This window comes from Parus major, chromosome 1 (genome assembly GCF_001522545.3).
Source record: "Parus major isolate Abel chromosome 1, Parus_major1.1, whole genome shotgun sequence".
Taxonomy (NCBI): domain Eukaryota; kingdom Metazoa; phylum Chordata; class Aves; order Passeriformes; family Paridae; genus Parus; species Parus major.
Window position 1 is genome coordinate 88,512,276 of NC_031768.1, and position 26,417 is coordinate 88,538,692.

The 26,417-nt window shown below is 36.3% G+C and overlaps 1 protein-coding gene across 4 annotated transcripts in view; it reads left to right on the plus strand.

Annotated features, from left to right (window-relative positions):
- The window catches only part of SPAG17 (sperm associated antigen 17), an 87,799-nt gene that overhangs the window by 12,343 nt on the left and 49,039 nt on the right, over positions 1-26,417 (plus strand). For all 4 annotated transcript variants that reach the window (XM_015629915.2, XM_015629948.2, XM_015629956.3 and 1 more), the window contains exons 4-12: positions 10,904-11,035; positions 14,748-14,910; positions 17,071-17,265; positions 19,639-19,820; positions 22,669-22,824; positions 23,423-23,504; positions 24,475-24,596; positions 25,551-25,688; positions 25,773-25,886. In XM_015629915.2, the coding sequence (XP_015485401.1) occupies positions 10,904-11,035; positions 14,748-14,910; positions 17,071-17,265; positions 19,639-19,820; positions 22,669-22,824; positions 23,423-23,504; positions 24,475-24,596; positions 25,551-25,688; positions 25,773-25,886 (1,284 nt within the window). The remainder of the gene's footprint in view (positions 1-10,903; positions 11,036-14,747; positions 14,911-17,070; positions 17,266-19,638; positions 19,821-22,668; positions 22,825-23,422; positions 23,505-24,474; positions 24,597-25,550; positions 25,689-25,772; positions 25,887-26,417) is intronic.

Below are 26,417 nucleotides of genomic sequence, written 5' to 3' on the forward strand. Positions count from 1 at the left end.
TCCACCAGGCCTGGAGTTAGCGCCATCCTGTCTCTCCTTTCTGTGTTAATCTCATGGCAAAATCCTTCTGTGACCTTAACAGTGTTTGAGACAGGTTACGATGCTCTTTAAGTACTTACAAGTGTTTCGAAAGTTTGAATTTTGAAAATCTGTTCAAGCCTAAATTTTCCACACCAGAATTCTTCATGAGGCTGATTTTTTTTTTTTTTTATTTCCCCCTTTAAATTTCTGGTGAGATTGAGTTCAGGAGCTGTGTGGATTAAAGGATCTTATTTTTTTTTTCTTTTTCTTGTAAGAATTATTTTGAAGTTTTGTTTGACTTACTGGGACAGGGAACAGAAATTTGCCTTTATGTTACCTGGGAAATTCTGAGAAGGAATTATGTCCCATACTAATACATAAACAAGATGGAGCTGCAAGGTAGTACCATGGTGATTATGGAAGCAGATGGAGCCTCATGTGGCCCCTTCACATGAGTTGACTGGAAGAAGATGGATAGTGTTGCTGGAAATGAACAGTTGAATAAGTTATGGCCATGAGTGTGAGAGGGATCAGAGGGAGAGAGATGTGGAAGAGTTTTGTGGCTCTGTCAGATAAACTGAGATGCTTGGGGAAGAAGGTTCATGGGAAGATGAAAAAGGCACAACTGGCAGATATGAGAGCAGTTTCGTTTGGTTGTGGATTCCAGAATGTTGCCTTCAAAATATGTCCTTGTCCTTGAGAAGCCAGCAAAACTAAAATCTTGTAATAGAAGTGTCCTTCCATGCTTCTCTGACTCATCTCTGGGACAAGTCATTCTGTGGAACCAAAAAGGTGTAATTCAAAATATTAATCTTTATTCCACAGCCAGACAAGAATTAATATATTAACTATTTTTTCTCCCAGCAAAGTTCCTGCTATAGTTGCCAAGCTGAAAAACATTATCAGATCAGATGTGAAATCCAAATTGTGTCCCATTCTCATCCTGGAATTCCATGATCCTGGAGCAGCATAAATCAGTTGTAAATAAGTTTTTCTCAGCTGTTAATCACCAGGTTGATACCTAATTCTGCTGGCATCTCCTGCATTTTCAGGATGGAAGAAAGCATGAGCAGTGTCCAGTGCATTCCAGTATTCCTTCCATAAGGACAGTAATAGATCAATACAAGTAGAATAACTCCTGGGCATAGCAGAAATATATATATACACACACATATATATGTGTGTGTGTGTGTATCTGCATAATTATATATATATATATATTCCATAACTTACAGGAGGGAGAAGGAGGAGGTTATTGGTGAAGACATTCATATTAGAAAGGAAAAGGTAAATGGATTCCCTAGGCTTTGGACCTCAGATGCAGTGGACATGTTTGGTGCAGCTGAAAGTTTCTAGCAAATAATTTTTTATTTTTATTTTTTTTTAAACCTACACCCTGCTTAAGTTTAAATGATGCCAACACAATGATGTCCTTTTTCTCCTCTTTTTCTTTCCTTCCTATCCAAGACTACAGAGATTAGGGAATTCTGATTTTCATATTATCATATTTTCTGTTTCAAATTGAATTGCAGCCTTGCCATAGAAAGCTACTATTTTTGTGAAAAGGCCTCCTTATTTTTTTTAAAAAAAGAACAAAATAGAATTTATAATTATTTTACCCTCCTTTTATTTATTGTCTTTTAAATCTTCTTTTAGGACATTAAAGAAATAACATCTCCTTTGTTGTTCTTCAATGATCAGCATTACATTGCCAGTATATAAATGATTCAAATTTCCCTTTTTTAAGTATTGATGTGATATTTTCTCTTATTTGCTGTAAAACTGCCCTTGTTCTCCAAGAGATGGTTAAAGTCAATACTTGTAGTCCAAAGAGTTCTTCAGCTACCTGGTTTTAATACTTTGATTACATTGTCCAGGTCTACTGATTTTTGGTATTTCTGGCTTTAAAAGCTGCCTTTTTGCAATTTTCTATTGATGCAGTTTTAAATAATTGCTTTTAATGAAGTAACCATTTCATCATCTCGAATCTCTGGGGTTTTTTCTGAATATAAAGCAGAATAATCACTGATTAGCCAAACTTTTCCTGCATCTATATTGACTCTTCTATTGTTTCAATTTAATACCAGACCAATGCCATGTTACTGATTCTTTTTTTTCTCTGATAGAGTTAAAAAATAAACTCATCCTTATCTCTGCTGGCATCTGCTATGTCTTTATTTTTTTCCTTTCTTCATTGAATCTGAAATACTCATTTTTTACTATTTTAAATTACACTTTCCAGGATCTTGTAGTCCCAACTGGTTTACATGAATTATCTCTGATATTCACATGTGATGAGCAAGCAAACATTACATTTCAAATCACATGCTGGAACAGTAAATATTTAAACAGAAGATAGTACAAAATCATGACTATTCAGAATTTTCAGAATCATTCTACTTTTTATCATCCCTGGGTGAACACAGGACCTGTTAGATTCTCCTGTTCCAGATCTGCATGGCAGATTGTTTTCATACAAAACCTCACTTTATTTTACCTCCTTGCTAACAAGGCAGCAGTGTCAGCTCAGAAACCTCAAACCTCTGGATGGATAAAAGCAGGAGAAGCTCCAGGCTCGTTGTCAAGATATATAACAGCCAACCCTTATCAACAGGCATACTGAGATATCAACTAGTTGTGCAGTTTCAATAAACAAACCAAAGAGATTCCCAAACAAGGTCCTTCTATTGCCAAGCATAATATGCATAGTTTTGCCATTAAAGCCCAGTTCAGTTGAGTGCTTGCATTTAAATCTTAATTAGCTCATGTTTTGTACAGCTCATTTAAGGGACTAAAAGGTAATTGGTTAGAAATAGAATCTTATTGTTTTAAAATTATTTATGTCATACATGATTTGGGTTTTTTTTTTCTTTGGGTTTATTGTTACTGTTGTTGTTGTTTTTTCCCCTAAGATTGTGATGCCATTATCCTTGGGAAAGTGCATAATGTTCACAGTACTTCTTGCCTTAATAGGCAATAGACTGTAGCAGATACAGAAGAAGACTTGAGTTTTCTGGGTGTACATGAAACAGATTTCTCTTCTGTCACTTCCAACACAAAATATATAACCAAGATATTAAGAACTTTTGTCGGATATTAAAAATAACAATTAACAAGCCCAAGGTGAAAAAAGTGAAATAAATTTAGGCAGGAAGCAGTGGATGTAAAGGACTTTGCAAGCATTCCTGTGAATTTATGCTTTGCTAGAAATGTGTAGAGTGTAGGCTTATGAAGTAAGGGTTGGTGCTGGTAAGATTATTTGAAGCCCTAATCACATTATGATGTAGAGAGAAGGTCCATTTTTGATTGCAACTAAGTGTGTGTTTCCTGGGATAAGTGCTCCTACTATTATGAAATTTATATATATTTGTATATTGTATTATGTATAATTTTATTATTTTATGTAATTATAATTAGGTAATAGATATATTTAAAATATATGGTTTTAATGTGTATGCATGTGTAAAATTACTCTAAACTGCCTGCTATTACTCACCCCAATGGCATGAATTTCATTTTTAAAAAAGTTAAGAAGAGATGTTCTCTTTCTGAATATCCTCTCTTCAGTAGGTCTTAAAAACCTTATACCTTCCTATTACCTTATATAGTTCTGTTGTCTATGTCCCTTTTCTGGACTCTCAATGTTGTGTCTAACAATATTTTCAGAAAAATAAAAAAAGGGAGGGTAGCAGTAGAGACATGGAATATGAATTTGTGTTCCTTTTAGTAAACTTCTGGGGCTGAAAAAATAAAAAATGTTGAGTTTAGCTTGATGTGAAGGGGACATTTAATGTCAGAGACATAACACTTATGGGAAGGAATATTTTCACCTAAGTACAAGCTCAGAAGAATTGTCTGGCAGTGGGAGAAGACCAAATTCAGTAGTAGCCAGGATATGGGGCACTCAAGAAAAATGTTTCAAACATTATGTTAGTCAGGAGTGTTTTTAAGAGAGCCTTTTTATTTCTTTTTATTTCTTGTGGAAACATAATCAAAGCCTTCCTATTTTTGTGTAGTTGTATAGATTTTGACACAACACCAAGTTGTGGTGAGGATTTGGCTTTCCCAAAAGTAAAGATAGCCCTATCGAAACCAAACCTTCTCACTCTATATATGCATGTCAATAGAATTCTATTCTTAATACAAGTTAGCAAGATTTTGTTTTTATTCCAACGGAACAAAATTAATTTTAGCAGTTAGTGTAAAATGGAATAGCTCAGGAGCCAAAACTTACCTGCTGTCACTGTTTCATGAGAGGGTTTGACACTAGAAGCAGCTTTGGCAGCCATGCTGAATGGTTAGAAGGATACATAAACTTAATTTTATTTTTCATTCCAGTACAAAATAAATTTCATACTGCACTCTTAAATGTTATAATGAAATGGAGCAGTTCTCCAGTCAACCTTTGTCAAGTGATGTTGTGTAAATGCAAGTGAAGAGAATTTTATTGCAGGAGGACTTGGCCCTTACACTGTGTGGATACACACAGGTTTGATGTGTACTCTTGGGAATTGTTGTTAATTGAATATACCTTTTAAGGAGGTACTGGTTTCAGGGGAGGTTAAGGGACTTTAAATCCTGCTGTGGGCATTATCTACTCATCTGTTTTCAGCTCTTTTCTATTTGTTACCAAGCTCCTACCTGTTTATAATATGGAGTATAGGATGTTTTATAAATAATCCACTAAAGGAGGTGGTATATTTACCTGAGATATTTAGTGTCTTATCTTCTGAGAAAGGTTTAACTACTTTACCTGCTGGTTCTCAGTATTTAGGTCAATCTACTTAAAAGGATGTTAGAGAAAGAATTTGTTAATTTAAGTTTAGCATGTCTTTGTATCAGCCTTTGCCATTGTCAGAGCATCTGATGCCACTTGGCTTTGTAGTCCTTTAAGTTATCAAATTGTGTGCCTTCCATTCAGAATTAATTATTCCATGAGAGGAAACCACTGTTGCTATAAACCAGGCAGTTCCAAAAATTGTAGATGTTCTCAGTCAGTTTAAGTGTCTCCAGTTCAGTATCCCTTTCCAGGAACAATGTGTCATTGTTCATTTAGCATTTCTAAATGTTAAAATTGGGGGGAAAAAGTTATGAGCTTGAGCAGGAAAGCAATCTGTGTTTTCTAATTTTGTTTCCTAAAATCTGAGAGGTCAGGTTCTATTATTTACATGAGGCAATTGATGTGCACATCTTCTAGTTTCATTTCAGAATAGTGACTCTTCATAGTCCAAAAGCTAGGATTTTAGAAACATGCATTATTATTATTTTATTACTGTTAGTTGTAATAATTTGAACTGAGGCCATTTGTAATACTCAAATTGCTAGCAATTTATTTTCTAGGAGAGACAATTGATAAACTTCTGAAATTCATCTACCTATTTAAAATCTGCTTCAGAACACTGGTGAGACTTTGGGTTTGCTTGACTGATTACAAGAGTTCCTGCATACATGCAAATTGGTATCAAATTTCTGCTTTTCTTGTGCAGGTTTTGTTGAGATGTCTGTGTAACTAAAGGAAACAGCAGTTATGTCTGTGAGAATGTCATCCTTGAACTGTTAGAGGGACACTCTGAAGTATCCAAAGGCAATGCTGTCTTCTGTTTTTTTGTCTTCAGAGTTTTTGGGAGACTGTAATAGGTTCGTTAAGGACAATAAAGCGTATGAAATTTTCTCCAGTAGAGCAACTAATCTCAGAATCCAAAAAACAAAAATCAAACTCAAAGCCCTGTTTCAAAGCTGGACCAACCAAGGTGGAAAGATCCTGCCCAGTTTTGTGGTGCCAAGTCTACAAGGCTATTGGAACTACCTGGCCCAAATATTCTGACGTGGCTTGATCTCTGTCAAGATGTAGTTGGGTGGGTTCTGCCAGCACAAGGTTTGATGAGGCAATTTTCTTTCTTAATCTTTTTGTTCCACCTCTGATTGGGTTCTCTTTCTAGCCAGATTCAGTGTTAGAGAAGCGTGACTAAATCTTTTAGCTCTATGGTGTTCATTGTGTGGATTCAGTTGGCTGAAATTTCTGGAGACAATTTACTTCTCAGAAGCTGAAAATATTCTGTGCCATAATGGAAAGATTTACTGGGCAGATTCATCCCACTGAAATGTAAACATTTCAGTATTTGATCATAGCAATATATGCCTTCATCTGAGCACAAATCACAACAGACTGGCCTGTCCTCTTTTTCTAAAAGGGTCTGGGTTCTGTAGGGGTTCTTCTGAAATCACTTAAATGCTGTTTCAACTATTGTCCCCCAATCAGTGTTAAAAGAAAACAGATATATCAAAGGTCATGTGAGAAAACCTTCCTTGTGCATAGAACTCCTTCCTGAGACAGCATTGCTAATGCCTGACCTTTCTAATCACTGGATATTTGTATCCCTTAAAGCAGTTTAGTTTTCGTAGTAGCTAATGGTCAGGGAGCCATAGGAGGTGCACTTCCCAGAGAGTGAGCGCTCCTGAATGAGTTCTCTAATAAAATCCTCCTTATTTTTATGTAATGTATTTTCTCATTTTTACTGAAATTAGGTTATTCACCATTTCTGTTTTTCTTAAACATTATTTAAATACTTTACATAATGCTGTACATGTGTTAGAAAATTCTCACAGAGCATCCCTGAGATTAAAACAGTTAAAATATCCCCTCAGGTTGCAGATTTTCTGTAGAGAGAGGTTTAGAGAACAGACTTTCTTACAATGAATAATTCTAATAGGTTTCTGCTAACTAGATCAAGCTGTGTTGTGTTTTGGCAAAAAACAGACTCACTCATATGAGTGACAAGTTATTTTTCTAGAGTACAAGCAACCATTTGCTTCTGCTTTGAGAAATATTCTCACAAAAGAAATAAAGATATTTAGCACATGAACAGCATTCATATTTGCTCAGTATTGCTTCAGTGTAGTAGGTTTAGTTCAAAAGGATTCCATGGGGTACAAGGAGTCATCAAATCCACTTCAATTATTTTTATTTTAATGAATTGTTTTATCTGGAATACATCTTCACTGTTTAACAAGGATTGGTTATTTGGCTTATCTTAGGTTTTACAGTCTACCTTGTGGATACATAAGCATTATATGGAGCTCTGCTCAGATATGCAATTGATTTATTGATTTATGTGAGTCTTTAAGCTCTCTTTGAACTGTGAGTCATTAATTCACTAGTGGAAGATAATAATTAAGCAAGTGGTCTTTTGACATAATAGGTGGGAAGAGGTTTTGAGAGTTAAAATGAAGTTAGGTGAACGGTTGAATGTGAAAAAATGAATTATTTCAACACAATGGAGGTGTCATCTGAAACAAGAAGTTATTTCAGTTAGCTCAGATCCTTCCTGATATTCTTTCAAAATGATTGCTTGTAGTATGCTTTAGTCAATGAAATTGCATTGGCAGAGTCAGAAATATTTAATAGTATGTGTAAAGAAGCCTTCTTTAGAAAAAGCAATTATCAGCATGACACATGCAGCTTTTGTACCCTAGTCTGTCTTGAAAGTTGCTTGCAGGTCTCATAAGACTGACAGCAGATTGTAATAAGTTAAAATCACTTTTTTCCCCTGCTTTTATTACTTTGCTCAGGAAAATACATCTGAATAGTAATTACCAACTTGGTTGTGTAATCCATAGAACCTTTTGACTGATGATTATGCTGCTTCAATTCACTTGAACTGTGTCAGCAACTAAGGGATTTTAGTTAGTTGGTTCTTCTTGGAACTATTCTGTTCTTTTAGAAAGTGTTATACGAGTCTGAGGCATATGTGATGGTCTGGATTTCTTTCAATTTCAAGAGCAAGAGGGAAGACAGGCCTTTAGAAAGCTCACTCTGGGTATGGGAGAACTATACAGTGAAGTAGGCAAGCAGTGAACCACTGCTCATAGCAAGCAATGTTACTGCTGCCAGGTAGTAATAAAGCTGTAAAAGTTTATAATCTAATTTATCTTTTTGCGAGGTTTTCTGATTATGATTTGGCAGCCACAATGGTTTTGTATGTTGAAAAAGAGGCATTTCAAAGAAAGATAGCACAATGACTCTGGCTTTAAACGTCTCCCTAACTTTTAAGACCTATCTCCTATCTCAGTGGCGCTGACATCTGTCAATAGCGTAGGGTCACTTACAAGCTCTCATGCAGTGTTTGAGTGGCTCAAAATACATGCCCTTTGCACCAGACAGCTAAATCTCTGCGTGATTCATACTGCCACCATATGAGATCAAATACTGCATCGCCAAAGCCTTTCTGCACTTCACCCGTGTGACCCCTGCTGTGTGAGGAATGCTGTTTCCTCTTGCTTTAAAGGAAAAGAGGCCCTACCTAACTAAGTTTATCCATCCAAGTTTCCATGGTTTCTCACATAAGAAAAAGATCATCACTGGTGGGGTGAAGTACAGCCAATCTGTAACAAATCCACTTCATAGTATCCAAAAAACTTCCTTCTGTATTCCTACCCAGTTTTTGTCTTGAGGTTTTTGTTTGGGTTTTTTTTTTCACTTGAGGCTCAGTAGATTTTTAACCATTTATGCCAGGTGCCTGCATAATTCATAGGACCACAGATGAAGTAAATATGGATGTGTAATAAATTTAATTTCTTTCATCTACTGTGCATGGATTGAACTATTTTCTGTCTTTAGGATTGGTTTTAATTTCCTCCTGTATAAAGCATATTTTACATTTTTGCATGAAAAGATATTTGCTTTCTTTGTATTGCCAAATGTAATGCACTCATTCTGTCTTTGTTTTATTTGTGTGATCTCTTTCCACAGTCATGGAATGTATTCCTGTTAAATATTTTTGCCATACTTCTCATGGCTCACATAAGAATATTTGTCCTTCCTCCCCACTCTACTTCATCAAGTTTCTTCATTCCTGTATTCTCTATCTACAATACAGGAATAATTATTATGCATTGCTTTTGACTGGTAAAATGCTTTAAAATTCTCAGGAAGAGTGAGGTTTAAGAATCTAAGCAATTTTTTCTTCTTCCATGAACAATAAATTCATTATTTATTTCACAACGTTATTTTCACAACGGCCATCAAGCTGGGTTACTATATTTACACTTTTCAGGAATCCTTCCAGAATCCCTCTAATTCCCCTCTATTGTGTTTCAAGAAATATGCAACCCATCTACGTTAGGCCAAGAAGCATCACTTTCCATAGACTGTTAACATCAATTCTGAAAAAAAAAAAAACTTTATGAGAATTTTTCTCTCTGAGGGAAATTACTATGATATTTCTACCAAAGTATCTTTCTTTCAGAGTGCAGATTTGTGTGCCTATCTCTGCGTGACTGCTTTTTCTTGGAATAACTAGTAGTTCCTAGTGTGCACACGGTCTGTGGTAATTTCTAAGTCTTGTTCTTAACATGTCCTTGATTTTCTGCTGTGGCTCTGATGTCAGCAGGTCTTTCCAGAAGCCTTCTATGATGGGCTTGTTGAGCTAGTGACCAGTCTTTGAGTACAAAACATGCAAAGCAAAACTCATCTTAATCATGATGTATCTTCCTTTGTGTATGTTAAGATCATTAGATTTATTTGTGTTTCAGGAGCAGGATTGTTTTGGAAGGGTTTTTAGATGAATATGTTTTGGTTTGTCTCCCTGTTATGTGACTTGTGAAAAATCTGAATTTTAAGACATGTATTTTTCTGCTCCTTGCTTTCGTTTGCATGAAACAATAATTTGGCATATAATAGTTTGGATTCTGTTTTGGCTCTGCTTTATTCAGAGAAGCATTTTAGTGGCTACATTTAGGTGAGAGGTGAAAATTTCTAAGCTAGGCACGAATCTATGGAAGCTCAAAGCTAATGGTGGTGTTTGCATTAGACAAGACACAGTTCAGTGAGATGCAGTGTGCACCTTCATTGTCTCAGTGTTACCAAGCAAAATTGACACCATATGTGCCCAACTGTAATTGCTCATGAGGAGAAAAGAGAAACATGTCAGAACATTTGAGTAACACCTAATTCAGCCCATGGTTATAAATAAAGCTGATGGTTGCTTAAAAACAAAAGTAAGAAAATATTATGGTTATATTATTCCTCAGCAGCGCTTCCTATGTAGGTGAACTTTATTACAGAGACAACACAAGTGAAAAGAAACATATAACAACTTTTTAACAGTATTTTTATGTTATTTTATTTTTTTCGCAGTAAATAAAGTGGTTATGAGGCTCCAAGGAAAACGGCCCAGATGTTAGTGAGTTGTATGAAATTTAGTGGAAACAAGCTGTAAAAAACATAGTCATAAAACAGCCTGTCAATGCCACACATCTGGACAATGCAGCTGTATGTTCCCGCTGCTGTCATCACCCTAAGAAAACTGAATAGCCTTATTTCACCCCAATTAGGCTGCATACCAACAGAATCAGAATTACACAGGGAGGGGGTGTGTTTTCACCAAGACAGACCCTCTCAAATTCCCTTCAAGAAGTTTTTATCTTTCATTTAGGGCCAGTCCCTCAGACTGGCCACTTTGTAAACAGTACTGCAAACTATTCCCCTTGATTTGCTATCTGTTATGTGATTTTTAATTTATTTCTTTATAATACGTAGTTGCTTAATGTTGTTTCTTTGTTTAAAACTTAAAGAAAATTATGTTTTCCTGTGAGAACTCTGTGTCTGTTGACTTTCTCATAAATCATATAAGGTTTTTTCCATTCTAGTTTTATCTCGTACTATAGCTGATATAACTTTATTTGAGGTCTTTGGAACCAAAGAATAATGATTGTGTCTTACAGATATATTGTTTTTTCTGGAAATGTGGCTATTTTGACCCACACATGGTATAGTGTGAGATAACACTTCCTCATTTCAGCATGCAAATAAATATGAGTTGAGTGCAGTATTAAAACTATGCAAGTAGTAGTTTTTCTGTGATTTTTTTTTTTTCCTTTGCAGGTGGTGGAATTAGCCAAAACCCTTCTGGACATGGGTGAAGAAATTCCTGTGACACTAACTGGAAAGCTGTTGAAATTTCAGTTGCTTTGTTTCAAACAGAAGGATCTTCAGAAGAGAGAAGAGGAAAAGAAGGTACTATAGTATGCCCTAGAAGCATTACATTTTTGAAGACACTTCTGTTCTAGTGTTGCTTCCATAAATTCAGCTTTCTTCTCCTTTTTGGCTTTCTAGAACTGTAATTGAAGAGAAATGTGATTAGAAATATTTTTTTAAGTTGATTAGATTTTGTGGATGAAGTTCTCAGTTACTCAAATGCCAGTGAGAACATGGGGGAAAAAGAGAAAATAAAAAAAACTATGGAAGAAGTCTTTACTAGATTGCCAGTAGTGGCTTAGCTGAGTCTTAGGAGGAATAGAAAACAGAGCTAGGAACAGGCTTCTGCTGAATGTATCCCTGCTGAAGTAAAGGTAGGAGAGGTTGTTACTTGGGAGGTATCAAGGATAGACACAGAGCAGACTATGACAGAGTTCTTGTTATGAATCTTCTCTCTGGAGGGAATTTGGAGAAGTTATCTCTTCCATCCTCTGGCTCTAGGGCAGGGTAATATTTACATAAACTATTCCTGGCCAATGTTTGTAGAACCTTTTCTTAAAACTTTCCAGTGCTGTGTCTTTCCTTTTCCATGGCAATCAGTATTGTTTCTGATCCACCTCTGCAACGCACACATTTGAAAAAGGTTTCTGATCCTACCAACCGTGCTCTCATTTAAACCTCTTTCAGTTCTCCCTGTGTCTGGGGACAACATTGCACTCCATTCTACAGAAATCTATTACATATTTAACTACACAAATATGTGTCATGTTTGTTCATTTTTGATTATGCATGTACCTCTCCTCTGAACTCTCTCAAAACAGTACATATTTTGAAGTCTGCTTCTTAGAACCGGGTACCACATTTTCCAGTGTTCCCAAAACTTGCTTCCATTTGTCTCCAAGATCGTCACCACTAGCTCCAAGATTGGCTCAGACAGATTGCTTATGTGTTCTAGGAGGAATTTCACCAAGCTTGCACAGAATCACAGATCAGACCTCTAATTTATTTCTAACATCTTTTGGAGTAGTCAGTGGTACGTTTCAACAGCTTACTGAACAGTTGGTTTTACTATAGTCCTTTTCCAACAAACATTCATGAAACTGAAGAAAGTCAGTTAATTATCAGAAAATCATATAATTGCTGGAGTAAGTTTACCCTGTTAATTGATCAAAAACTATAATGCGAAGTGTGACGACATGGAGACCTAAGCAGTCTGTGCATGTAAAAAGATGCAAGTAGAAAATAGTTAAATGGATTTTGTATAGCTGAGAAGTCTGTAAATTTCTTTATCAGCAACTTTATTTGTGGGAGTAGTTGGTGGATGAAGCGTAGCACACAATCACAAGAACATTAAATGCTAGGTGACCCCATTAAAATTGTGTCCTGTTTGCACAGAAGTCAATTTATTAGGAAATGATAATTTAAACCACAGAAATATATGAAGAATATGAGAAAAGTAAGGTGTTATCAATCTGAAAAGAAATCAAGAGGTTGAAGTTATAGAATAGATTGTTAATAGTGAATTGAGAAAAAATTGGCTTTTCTTTTAGATAGCAGTAAATTCTTGTAAGTAAACTGTCAAACAAAAATTTGAAGTTTAATGGCACTTCAATATTAAAATGGAGTCTACAGAGCTCTGATTTAACAAAATTCATCTTGTAACTGCAATTTTATTTCCCTGGTTAATTTGAGGATAGTCAAGTGTTGAAGGTTGAAGAGTCTCTGGCACTTACAGTTACTTCTTTGTTTTAGCCAAACTGTCTGCAAAAGTTGTCACCTCCTTTGAATTGTATCTATATCAATGTGTGACAGGCAAACACAAGAGGACAGAGTCAAGAATTGGAAGGCCCTTGGATATGAAGATGCTCTGCAGCACAGAGTGGACAGAAACTGACTTCTAATGTAGAGTTCTATCTCTAAATTGGCTGCCATGACATTTTAATCCTTTCCAACTAGCTTGTACAATACAAGTTTTGTTGCCAACAATCTGGGCGTTGAAAACAGGATTTTTCTCGCAAATCAGTTCTCAGAAAGCAAATATATCTGTCCTTGTTTTTTTTTAAATACATACCAGTTAATAGAATCTATCAGCAGAACTAATATAACATGTAAATAACAAAAAAGAAGGTATTAGGAAATTTCTGTATTTCATTAGGAGCACAAGTTTGTCATAAATTGACAGGTGTATGTATTTAAAATATTATGCAGAAGAGAAGTGTCTCTGAATTAGAAAACTGAGGTAGTAAAATTTTGTAAGTCGAAGCTTAAAATAACAAAATTGGAGCAGTTAATGGATTATTAGAAACTCCACAAAAAGCTGCACCTTGTAGGCAAGAAGAAATATGACACTGAAAGGCAAATTGAAGAGTCCAAGAAAGGAGAGGCCTTTACTTTTTAAAGTATTAAGGTCAAGTAGTGTTCTTTGTTAGAATCTTGGCAAGTCCAGAAATGCCTCTGCTTATTTAAGAATTACTGAAAATGATGTAGATGCAATAGATGAAGTTGATTGTGAACTTTGTGGCATGATGATTGTATCATCTGTTTGGTGTGTTCATCAGCTTAGAATTCAAACTAGTACAATCAAAATTTCTAATTTGAAATGTCAAAGGTAGAACAAATTTGAAATAATTAATGAAAGCCTCCAAATCCTTCATTACACAGTGGAAATAGTTTCAAGAATCTGTCAAAGACATTTCTAAATTTTACAGAAAATAAATTCAAGAAGGAAGGGAAAAGCAGGAAAAGATTTTGTTTTGATTTTGAACTAAATACAACTTCCACAGCTGGAAAATCTGCTTTTCAGCTGGATCTAGGGAAAGCAACTATATAGACTTAACTACCCTCTCTCATTTGCATGAAAGGCTTTCCTAATTGCTTTATTTGGCTTTAAAGTGACATCAGCAGGGTTGTCACTGTAGGTTTTATTTTTATTTTATTTAATTTAGCTTTATAATTCTGAAATGTAATTTTTGCATAGTTTGAATGTACTGTATCTGCTGGATGAAAATAAAGTGGAGATTTCTTGCTCTACAGAACCTACTTTACCTTAATATATTTTTTTTGTTTTGTTTTTTAATTTTTAGACAGATTCTCGATTTTTTTGATTTGTAGTGTGAGGCTTTGGGATACTTAGAAAATCTTTTTTCATCCTTTACTCTTAAATTACTGGAAAGAGCTTTAGGTAGGTGTTTTTGTTTAAAGATAATGAGAATGGTTGAGTAATATCCTGTGTGAAATGAACGCATGACTCTTGGTTCTAGTTTGCATTAGACAGATATTTACACCAAAGGAAAATAGTGCTGGTACCATTTTACACCATAGTCAAGAGTGTTAACAGAGATGTTAAAAATATTAACAGATATTGAATTTTTGCCATATTTCCTCTCAGTCCAAGGAAGTTTTCTGGCTGGTGCAAGTGCTATAGTGGAAGTAACTAAGGCACAGGGATTTTTTACACACCTCTCTACCTATATGTGTTTTGTTAGTTTGGTGGGTATAATGTCTACCTACCTTTGCAGTTTCATTTTTAATGTTCAGTCTTAGCATTATGACTAAGAACATATAAATAACTGAATTATGTGTTTGAGTAGGAAAAAGCAGCGTGTTCAATAAAGCTCCACCACATGAACATTATAGCAGCTGAGAGGGAAAAGCATTAAAATAAAAATTTGAACACCTAAAATTTTAAAACAGTCTGGCTTTTGTTCTGCACAAAAGCTATAATGAGAACTTCATTTATTCATCTTGTCAGGCAGAGCAGCAGCCAAAAGAAAAAGAGAAAGGAAAATCTAAATCTCCCAGTAAGACATCTAGAAAAACAAGTAAAGGAAAAAAGTCATCGGGAGCACCCCCTGTTAAAAAGGACACCCTATTAAAACAACGAGGAGAAGTGGAAGTGGAAGACAAATACATTGGTATGTAAAATATGATGATATACTCCTGATAAACCTTTGGAGTACTTTGTTTTGTTCCATGCTGAAAAGTCAGGATCTATTTGGCAATATCAAAGCTTTGCCACTTTGCATTTGAAGAGAGCACTGTGTACTGCTCAGTGTTAGGGTGGATTCTGCAGTCCAAGAAGTAAAAATACAGATAAGTTATATGTGGCATGTCAGCATCAAAATGTTTGGGCATATGTAAGACTACAAGAAAGTAGCTAAAAAATCCTATGGAAAACTTGTCCTACAGAAAGATTTCAGAATAACTAAATGTGTCAGTATCCAAAGGTGGCTTTCTTCTTATACTATAATTTCAAACAAAGCTGACAGAGTTGTCAACTCTGTGAGTGAAGAAATTTTCCCTAACATCCAATCTAAGCCTCCCCTCTTTACATTTGTTTTAATGTAGCTGTATAAATAAATAAACAAATAAATACAGACCATGCCTTAAATTCAAAGACAGTTTGTGTCTGTTTCTGGTAGCAGTCAATTTATCGTTCATCTCTAATACGTTATCACCTTTCTGAAATGAAACATTTCTGCTTTTGAGTAATCTTGAGATTACTTACTGTAATATCTTTCCTCTTTTGCACATGGACCAGTCACTGATAATTAGAACTGACTGATGGTTATCCACTTGTCATTATTATTAGCATAATCTTAGGTATCATTTCCAAATGGCAGGCAGTCTTCAGCTTGTATGAATTGGAATTTTTAGATCTCTGTGACAATGTAGACGCCTGTCTTTTTTTAAAAAAATTATTAATGTCTAGTGTGGGCTTATATCTTTTCTTCCTGCAGTAACTGAGACATAAATTTATGTACTTCAGTTTCAGTACTAGGAATGAAATAATAAGCTAGTTTTTTTCTGGTTTTGATTTTTGCTTTATGCAATATACGTGCTGGACTGTGGTGGCTGCTTCCTCTAAATTTCTATGTTATTTTGTATGTTTAGCTAATATTACAAGCAACAGAGAGCCTGCTGCTCCAGATGGTAGCAGCATTTGCACAACCCTGGCCATGTATCTGAGCACAGAGAGATGTTGATGCCAGGCTACCTTTTTTCCTTCCTTGGATAAATGAGTCCCACGAGCTGAGGAATCACTAAAGCACTTGGATATGTGATGTGTTAGTAAGCATAATAAAGGATCCTAATGCTGGAGTATAAAGCTGTGATTTGCTTTTAGTTCGGGTTTGTCTGCACTAGCTCTGTGTGTTTCAGCACTGATGGAGAGATACAGGACCTTTAGCAGGGAGTTTCTACTAACTTAGGATAAATAACTGTACTGGATGAATTAAATCACCTGATACCTGTTTTACTACCTGTATTTCTCCATAAGGCATGAAAGGAAATTACACAACTCTAGAGCTTCTAGAGAGTTCATTCCTACTTTTATCATGCTTAACTTTTTGTTTTGATACTGGAATGTTGCTACACACATTTCTACATAACTGATAAGCCCAAATAAAACAGGCACTCAATGAAACTTCTCATCTGCACTTTAATATGCATTTGGATATCCCCTGCCAGCTAAAAGGACTAGTGTGAGCTGGTATTACCAGTTGATGAGGATTTTGCCAAGCAGTATATCTAGTGAACATTAACCTGCTGGGTAGGGAGGAGTCAGCAGTGAGCCAGCTGATACTTGCAACTAATCCTTTGAAATTATTATATCTTGTGTAATCTGTCATATAAGATACTGTAACTTACTCTGTGTATGTTCCTTGTCCACCTTTATGCAGGATGAAATAGGATAGTTTAAGCTACCATTAGAGTATGTAGATATGCCCTGGCACTAAACTCCTTTGAGAAGAGCAATTGCAGAAATGCTGCTACAACATTTTGATTGTAATCAGCTTCTGCAGTTTTTCTCCTGGTCCTTCTCCAATTATTACTTCTGACTTGTATTCTTCCTGCTGTGTTATAGGTGATTTGGTGCAGAAGACCTGAGTCTTATGCACATAATTTTTGAATTTACATGTAAATTGTATTTAAATGTAATTGTTCCAATTAGATTATAAAAGAACTGTTTCTCTGATGTTAATTTGTGTTACCCCATGTAGTCAAGTAAAAATTTATTTTGTTTAGCTGATGAATGTTCTTACTCCAATCTGTTTTTGTTGTGTTTTGAACAGATGATGAACCAGATGATGGTGCTCATCATTACTTTATCATTCTGGGTTTCCCCAATCTTCAGTTGTTGCCTGTCTTGACTGACCTTGGCATTAACATTTCAAGTGTAATTCAAATTTCTTCTGAGAATTACAAGCCATTGCAGATGTACTTAGAAGCAACTAAACTTGAAGGACAATCTTTAATTTCACAAGAAGGTAATTGGGTCACTAAAAAAAATGTGTAGAAAGGAGATAATTTTATATTGAGGGAATGACTGTTCTGGATGTGTTTTTTCCCCTCTCCATGTCTTGTTTGTGCATGCTACCTATAAGCAGCTGTGTTTGCCAGTGCCAAAGTAGTATTGCCTTTGGTTGGCCACCAAACCAAATGGTTTGCCAGTGCAAAAATTGGACAGTAGAAAGAGGGGCTGACTAAGCAAGCAGAGTTTGCAGCCACAGTAGCCACCAAAGAAGAACATTTTATCAAATGCATACTTCTGTGAATTGTTAGGAAGTAACAAAAAGTAAGAAAACTTGGCTGATTTAGTAATTTCAAGGAGAGTGGACAGTTGGCTGCTTTGGGACTGTGGCCCCAGCCACAGGAGAATATGTCACAGAATAATGCTCTGTAGTTGTACTCAGCTGTCCCTGGGCTGTAACACCTTTCTTGAACTGGGATCCTGGTAAGCAGCAAGCTTGTGACAAATATGTGTCATCAGTGATGTCTGGCTGTCCTGAGCTGTAGTGACATAGCCAGCAGGTCAAGGTTATTCCCTGGTACTCGGCTGTCATGAGAACAGAATTATGGACTCTTCAGTAGAAGAAAGATACCAATAAACTTTATTCAGTCCAGCAAACAGCCTCCCTATAAGGACTGGCTAAAGGACCTTGAAAGAAGAAAAATTGGGTGTGACCATGAATGGTCTTTGGAATTTTCGGGTCCCAGAGACAGGGTGAAACTCTGGAGAAAGTCTCTTGGTGGAAAAGGATTGGGTTAGGGATTTACTTAAACAAATTGGACACACATAAATCTATGGGACCTGATGGGATTCACTCAGGCATACTGAGGGCCTGTCTGTGATGTCACTGCAAGGCCATGGTCAGTTACTTTTGAAAAAAGTTGGCAGTTGGAAAACGTGCCTAAAGACTGGAGGAAAGCATCACTCCAATCTTCAGAAATGTCAGGAATGACTCAGGAATCTAAATGCCACTCAGACTCTTCTCAGTCTCTGGGAATATGATAGAACAGCTAATTCTGGAAACATTTCCAGGCACATGAAGGACAAGGAGTTGGTCATTTGGCATGGATTTGCCAATGGAAGTAATTCTTAACCAACCTGATAATCTTCTGTGACAAAATGACTGTCTTGGTAGAGGAGGAGGGAGCAGTGACTATTTTCTGCCCTGACTCAGTGGGACTTTTGGCACTGTCTTCTCATAAAGAAGCTGGATAAGCAAACACTGAGCTGGATTGAAAAATGGCTGAATGTCCTGGCCTAGTGGGTATCAGAGGAGATTGGTGGTATGAGTCCAGCTGAATGTCTTCATTAGTGATCAGGATAGTTCCCTCAGCAAGTACTCTTATGATACAAAACTGGGAGGAATGGCCAAAACACCATAGAATTGTGCTGTTTTTCAGTGAGACCTCAACAGGTCCTGCCAGAAATGGTCTGGCAGGACCTCATAAAATTCATCAAAGGCAATGTCCTGCACCAGTTCATGGTGGGGGCTGACTGGCTGGAAAGCAGCTCTGCACAGAAGGACTTAGGGGTGGTGGCACTAATCTGAACATGAACCAGCACTGTGCCTTTGTAGCAAACAAGGCTAATGGTATCCAAGGCTGCATCAGGTCAAGGGATTTGAACTTTCTTTTGTACTCAGCACTGGTGAGGCCACACTTGGAGTTCTGTGTCCAGTTCTGGAGTCCTCAGTACAGGAGAGATATGGAGCAGAGACTGGAGAGAGTCCATCAAGTGACAAATTTGTATGTTCAAAGGAATGAAACATCTCTCATATGAGGAGAGGCTGAAAGCTGGAAATGTTTTCCCTGGAGAAGAAAGAGCCTGGAGGGGACTCATCAATATGTATAAATGCCTGAAAGAAGTGTGCAAAGAAAAGGAAGCCAGGATCTTTTCAGTGACAGGCCAAGAGGCAATGGCAAAACTGAAACATGGGGTTTCAGTTACCTGATGACATTACCTGATGACAAAGAAACACTTGTTTACAGTGGGGGTGACTGAACACCATCACAGACTACCCAGAGAGGTCAGGGGCCTTCATTCTTGGAGGTACTCAAAAGCCACCTGGGCATGGTCCTGGGAAGTCTGAGCTTGGTGACACTGCTTGAGCAGAGGAGTTTTACCAGATGATCCCCACAGGTTACTGTCAGGATCAATGACTGTACTTGGAACAGGTAGAAGATGATGGCAAGATATAAGTGGGGGTATTTTTCATCCCAAAGTTGGGTGTCAAATATTTGCTGAGGATGGAAATATTTTAACAGTCCTTAGAGAAGACTGATACATGACTTGTGCTTTATGTTAAAGGGAGACATTGTGCCATGATTTATCAAATCCTTATATATTTTAGATGTAGAAGCAGAGAAAAGAAAGGAAGACGAAGCTAACAAGAACCTGGAAATATTTTGGAAATTCCTGGACCCCGTTCTGAACAGTGGAAAGCATGGATCAAGTCTCTTTGATATTGCCAGGTTTCATTACCTAGTTAAGGAAAGTGACTTTCCCCCTGATTGGTCAGACAGTGAAATGCTGGTCAGTACATTCTGTTTTTACAGTGCATGGCATGCTTTAGGGTTTATAACTTTTAAGAACACTTTAGGAATTTTATCTCAAGTATTCTCTGAAACAAAACGACAAGTAGTATATTTGTAATCTTAAACAAAAATTATTTCCTATGTATCCAACAACTTTATTCAGCATTTGTTTATAAGGACTTCTTTGAACAAAAATGCCTGGTTTGGAATTTCTTAATATTGTAGGCCACAGAAGAAGAATTGTAAAATAGTCTGAGGTTTTAAATTTATTCAGTATCTTTACAGACCCAGTTTGCATCTCTTTTGAGAGTTATATGCATGTATGAAATAACACAGAAGTTATATTTTTGTCCTCATAACATCAGGCCTACTTACTACACCTCAGAATAGTCACATAAGAAAAAACTAGCTGAATGCAAGAATACTTTTTGATATATGATGTTGTTTTATCATACTGAGTACTGCTTCTTTTTGTCTAAAACATGGCTCTAATTTATTAGTCATTACAGCCTGCTGAGTCAGGATTATTACCAGACACTGAAGGAGAAAGTGTATCATTAGAATTTTTTTCCATCCTAGATTCTCACTTATAGTGAGGTAACAAAATAAGGCAACATGCTATAATTTAACCTACTGTATTTTTATATTTATATTTTTATATTACTAGGATTAAAGGACATTCTAGGGTTAAACTACATTCTTCTAATCCTTACTTATAGTACAGTAGATTATGTTTGTATACAAACAACTCTTAAGTGGTTTCCAAAGCATTCACTGAAAATGCCTTAGTTGTGGAATTGTGTAGGCTTGCTACTTATAATATGACTTATCATTATACTCTTTATGTAATCTTACAGTCCCAAGCCTCTTTTGGGAAAACAGTTTTTATCTTCCCTATAATCACATCTTACAGGGGACTGTTTCTATGTTTGAATATCCTGAAAGCACCTATATTGTAGCTGAAATAGAGGGAAAATCATCTGCCACTGAAACAGATTTCAACAGATTGCAGTTAAAATTTTATGAGCCCTCCAGAAGTAAGAAAGTTTCTAAGTTTTTAAAGAAACAGGTGGGGATAAGTTCTGAAATCATAGTAATAACATAGAGTAAGTCTGTTCTTGTGGACTTGCTGAAGGATCTCTGAGTCTAAGCTTGCTGAATCTCTGAAGTGCAAGATATACAGGAGGAAAATTCTTGGGACAAAATGTTAGACATTAATATAAAAATGAGAGTATTACATACTGCAAGCAGTCTCTGCTCTATGATTTGAGATTTTTAGAAAGGAAAATACTTTCAAAAATGCTTTCTTTGTTGGAGAGTCACTAATGGTTAGACCTGAAAAACTTTGCATAAGCATCTATGTTCTGAGGAGAGACCAGGCAAATTGTATTACAAAATTGTAATTATACTAAATTTTGCTTGGATCCCATTGATTATCAGTGGGTTTTGTTACTTATGACTTCATAAAAAATCTCGTTTTGTTTAAAACATTGTGCATTGAAAACACTTCAATATTTTATATAAAACTTTTATGGGCTCTAGTGATACCTTAAGAAATACATGGATGAAAAGGTGTTATACTAACCCATTCTTCAGAAAAACATTGAATTGGGAAAACAAAGGTGCAAGAATATTAATGAACATTCTGTTTTCACAAATAGAATTTCTTTCCCAAGTGTCTCTTCTAGTCTTTAAATGTTATGAAAATGGAGACCAATATTCCATAACTTACCATTTAAGTTATTCCTTAACTTATCAGTGATTTGGGATTGCCTGTTTCCCAGTGTAACAAAGAGGCACTGAGTTGAGGAAAGGAGATGCTTAATACTTCTTGACAGTTTGTTATTTTTCTTAGTGCCTAATGTCTGTTGTGCTTCTTCTCTGTTTTATTTTAGGAAACTTAAAATTGAGATATTCAATGTTGTTAGCCACCTCTTAGGGGCAAACTTCTTAGTACAAGAGACTTGCCCTACTTTCACAAGAGTGAAAGAATCACTCAGGAAAGGTTTTTATACAGAAATTGTCTAAAAGTTATAATAATTCCATCCTTTCCACAAAGTCCAGGATGTACAGGGGAAGAGTACATCCATTAAAGCTGCTGAAACTTCAGTGTTTCATGTGGTCTCCAACAGGGTTTTGGTATTTGTACAGTAACATTTAATATTTAAAATAGAAGTGGCTATTATTCTTTTTATTCCTCCCAAGCTTTGGTGAAAACCACAGTACATGACCTCAAGAACCATGACTCTTTCCTTGTCAGACTTTTGCAGATACAGTGCTCTCCCTTTGGACATTTGGGCAGTATGCTGACATTCCTTCACTCACTGTGGATTTCAGAATGCCATTCTTGAGGCTTTCTTTGTTTTCAAAGGGCAACAGAAAGAAAGAAAAGAATATGAGATTATATTACCTTGAGGTTGAGGTTTTATTTTTTATCCTTCTAGAGCAGAGAAATGATTGACTCTGCAAATATGCTGCAGGTTGTTCACTAATAAAAACGTACAAAACACTTTAGTTTTTCTCTCCCATTCCTTCCCATCTAAAACCCCAAAAGTTCCATCTGCAAGATAGCAGACCTTGAACTGTTAAGACAAGTTAGACTTAATAACAACTAAAGCATTTAGTCAATACACAGTCTATACTGTGCAGTGGCAGTGTTAAGGCAAATAAAATGAAGGAGGTTTTAGAATAACCCCATAAAACATATTGAATTGGTGGAGGAAGAAGTCTTGGAAAGTTGATAAGTAAATGTAGATCTGCTGGTTAAAGAGATAATGACTCCTCTCACTAAGTTACGTGATGCTTTTATACACACACTTCATCCTTTGTATGTGATTTTCTCTCAGCTTGCATTTGGTACTGTGCTGTTTGAACACATTGCTTGTTTGATGTATGACTGCCTGGACTGGAGAAGACAGCATTGCAACTACTTGGAAAACACCAAGTTTATTAATGTGCTTGCATTTCCAGAGTGCAAGTCAACACAACCATCTTCACTTGAGGCAAGGACCCTTCTCTTCTTGCTGACAATAACTAATAATAGGGTAGAATTGCTTGTCTTTCATTTTGACTCATAAATTCATCTTGGACCATCACTCTGTGAATAATTTTCAGTGAATGAAATTTGTGTTTTTGTCTTAAGCACTTAAAACCCCAAAAAAATGGGAAAAAAATATCTGAGTATTGGGGAAACAGAAAAAGGAAATTAGAAGGATCCTACAGGCATAAAGTATCAGAGGTGTAAAAATTTCTTAAATAGTGTCTGATGATACATTCTTGTGTCTGAAAAATCAATATGCCTGCACAGAGCTACTATGCAATGTTGCAGATTTGTGAACTGTCAAAAAAAAATAATTATTAGTTCTATGCAAGATCTATTTCCTTATTTTATTCATAATAGGCAAAAGCTTAAGTGGGCAGAAGAAAGTAGGTTATTAGAACACACACTACATTCTTACTATCTTATTCGATTTAAAAGTTTAGCATGTAGTCTAGGGTGAGTAACCAAAGCTAAATGAAATTAGGTTTTCCCACCTATTCGTGCAATACAAATTTGTTTTATGGTTTCTGATTTTTTTATGTTAACTTTTGTTCACTTAGGAACAACCAACACCACAGATGACACCTACAAGGAGAAAAGGGAAACCAGAGGAAATTCTACCATCAATAGTTTTGTCAGAGAGTAAGTTTAAAGGATGAAAGCATCTGTCTGTAGTTGCTCACTCTGTCAAACCATTCATTCATCTGACAGCACAGATCCTCAAAATTATTTGTGCAGTTAGCTGAAGATATTGTGTATCCTGGTGAGCACATTGTGGAAGTGCAGTGAAAGTGAAAACTGCAGTAGCGATAACCAAATTCTTTAATAAATCAGTTTTTCTATTTGTTCCTAGTCACAGTCAGATTCAAAAGATTCTAGTAATTTTGTTAGATCTCTAATTCGTTAGACTTTTTTTTATAAATATTGTCTAAAGTGTTCACAGAATCACAGAATATCCTGAGTTGGAAGGGACCCACAAGGATTACTGAGTCCAACTTAGCCCTGCACAGGATGTCACACCATGTGCCTGAAACTCTTTTCCAAATGCTTCTTGAACTGTCAGGCTTGGTGCTGTGACCACTTTCCTGGGGAGCCTGTTCCCAGGGTGCCAAACCACCCTCTGGGTGAAAATTTCTCTAATACCCAACCTAAAACTCCCCTTACTCAAGGTGAGGCTGCCCCAGAGCAGAACAGAGTGGGACAATCCCCTCCCTCGTCCAGCTGTCCATGCTGTGCTTGATGCACCCCAGGACATGGTTGGCCCTCCTGGCTGCCTGGGTATGCCTGGCTCATACTCAATTTTCCACCAAACAGGACCCCTCAGTCTCTTTCTGTGGTGCTGCTCTCCAGCATCTTATTCCCCAGTCTGTATGTACATCCAGGGTTGCCTCATCCCAGGCACAGAATTCTACACTCTATTTTTTAATCTTCATAATGTTTATAATTGCCCAGCCCTCTAATTTGCCAGGATCTCTCTGCAGGGCCTCCCTGCCTTTGGGAGAGTCAACAGCTACTCCCAGTTTTGTATTAGCTGTGAACTCGCAGAACTGACTTGGAATATACATTGGTATTTCTGAACAAACATATCTTAATGTTTTATCTCTTAATGTAGCAGATGAAGAAACTTCTATTCTGTTTCCTTCTGTGGACATGAGGTATTACAATGACTTGCTGAGACAAATTCCTGAGGAGTACTTTTCTGTACCCTTAATGCTGAGCTGCATGTTGGAACAGGTGGGAATGTTCTCTTTTTTAATGTATTTTTTTAATTTCTGTGGCTATTTTGGCCTAGACCTAATATAAGTGATTGTCAAAGATCAATACATCCATCTGTTCAAACCTAAAATATGAGACACTGAGGCATTGAGCAAGGAGGTTCAATACAAAGGAGTCAAACCTCCAAACTTTGATTTTCTTTCATGTTTTGAACCTGTGAATACACAAACATACGCTTCACGCAGATGTGAACTGTATCAAGACCACTTTCATATTGTGCACTTACCCTATATATATGTATATATAGTGTTATTTCATAATTAATTTTTGAAGACTACAGATATAATCAAATGAGGAGAAAGGTGCAATTTCTTATCTAAGTCAATAACAAGTTTTCATGTCCTACAGCAATGTTATTGATACTGAACTTTTGCTGATTTACTCAGTTCAAAAGTCTTAGGTCAAGCCTAACAGAAGAGCACCAATGCTAGTGCTAGACAAATCTGACTTCTGTTGAGTTCAGGCACAATCTATGATGTAGAAGAGACACACAATATTATTTAGAAATCCTCCTTCTTTTAGGACTAAAATTTCAGCACAATATTGGAGTTTTTATTTTCTGTAATTTAGTGTGAAAATAGAATACACAAAGTTCAACACCTAATAGACAATCAGTTTTTAATTACCTGTGTTTCTTAACAATTCTTAACATTTCAAGTTAGAAATATTTTTCTTCTCATCTTTTCAAACTGGTAGAAAAAACATTTAATTCTGTTTTCCACAATCTTTATTTTGTGCAGAAACTAACTTGTAAAATTGTATTTTTGCTACTTGCAGAAAAAATTAGGCTTTTCTTCCCTGACAGAATTTATGGATGTGTGCTTAGCTTATAACAGGATTTGCTTGGTATTTCTGGTAAAGTTAAGCAGCAGTCATACTGTGATGGAAGCTAACATATACTGTATTTGCCAGGTTATTGCAAGTGAAGAAGACCTTATACCACCGAGTCTGATAGCAGCAGAGCCTCAGGCTGATGGGCTGCATCGTGCCATCGCAGATCATATAATCTCTGTCCTTCCTTCTCTTTCACTTCCCATGAGTGAAAAAAAGGTTTGTGTTGTCTTTTGTTCATTTCCTAAAACAACAAATATCATTATTGGGGTTTAATGCCTCCTTCTTTTTTTTTTAAAACAGAATCTGTATGACTACTTTTCTCTGAAAGACGTTGAACAAGAGACTGTCACCCCCCAGTACCCTCTCTTATTTAACTACCATGATGCCCTGGCTCAACGGTTACACCTGCTGAAGGTACAGTGCAACATATTTATTTATCAGTATTTCCAAAGTTCACAGGCAATGAGTGCTCACTGCACTAGAAGGGGAGGAGTGGTGTTTTTACAAAACAGGACAGCATATCCTAGATCTTCTTTCTACTGTGGTGGATGCACCAACACGTGTTTAGTTTGCTTAAGAAGCAGTGAGTTACTGACAGAGGACACCTCACAAACGTGGAGCACAAACATACTGATTTCAGTGATCACATTATTAATGAGAGTGTCTAGCCTTTGGCATAGATGAGAGGTATTACAGAACTGTTGATTTGCTGTTACACACTGATGATACTATGGAAAATGAGTTGCTAACTTGTTAATGGTGACTCAGCATGGAAACTAGACTAACTACTAAAATGTTGAGATGTAGCAGAAAATACATAGCAGCTATTAATGAGAGCAAGAAATGTATTCAGATTGGCTAAATAGTTGCAGCATAGTGTGTAACCAAGATACTCCCAAACTCTAACAAAGGCAGAAAGGTTCAGAGACTGCATAGTTTGGGATT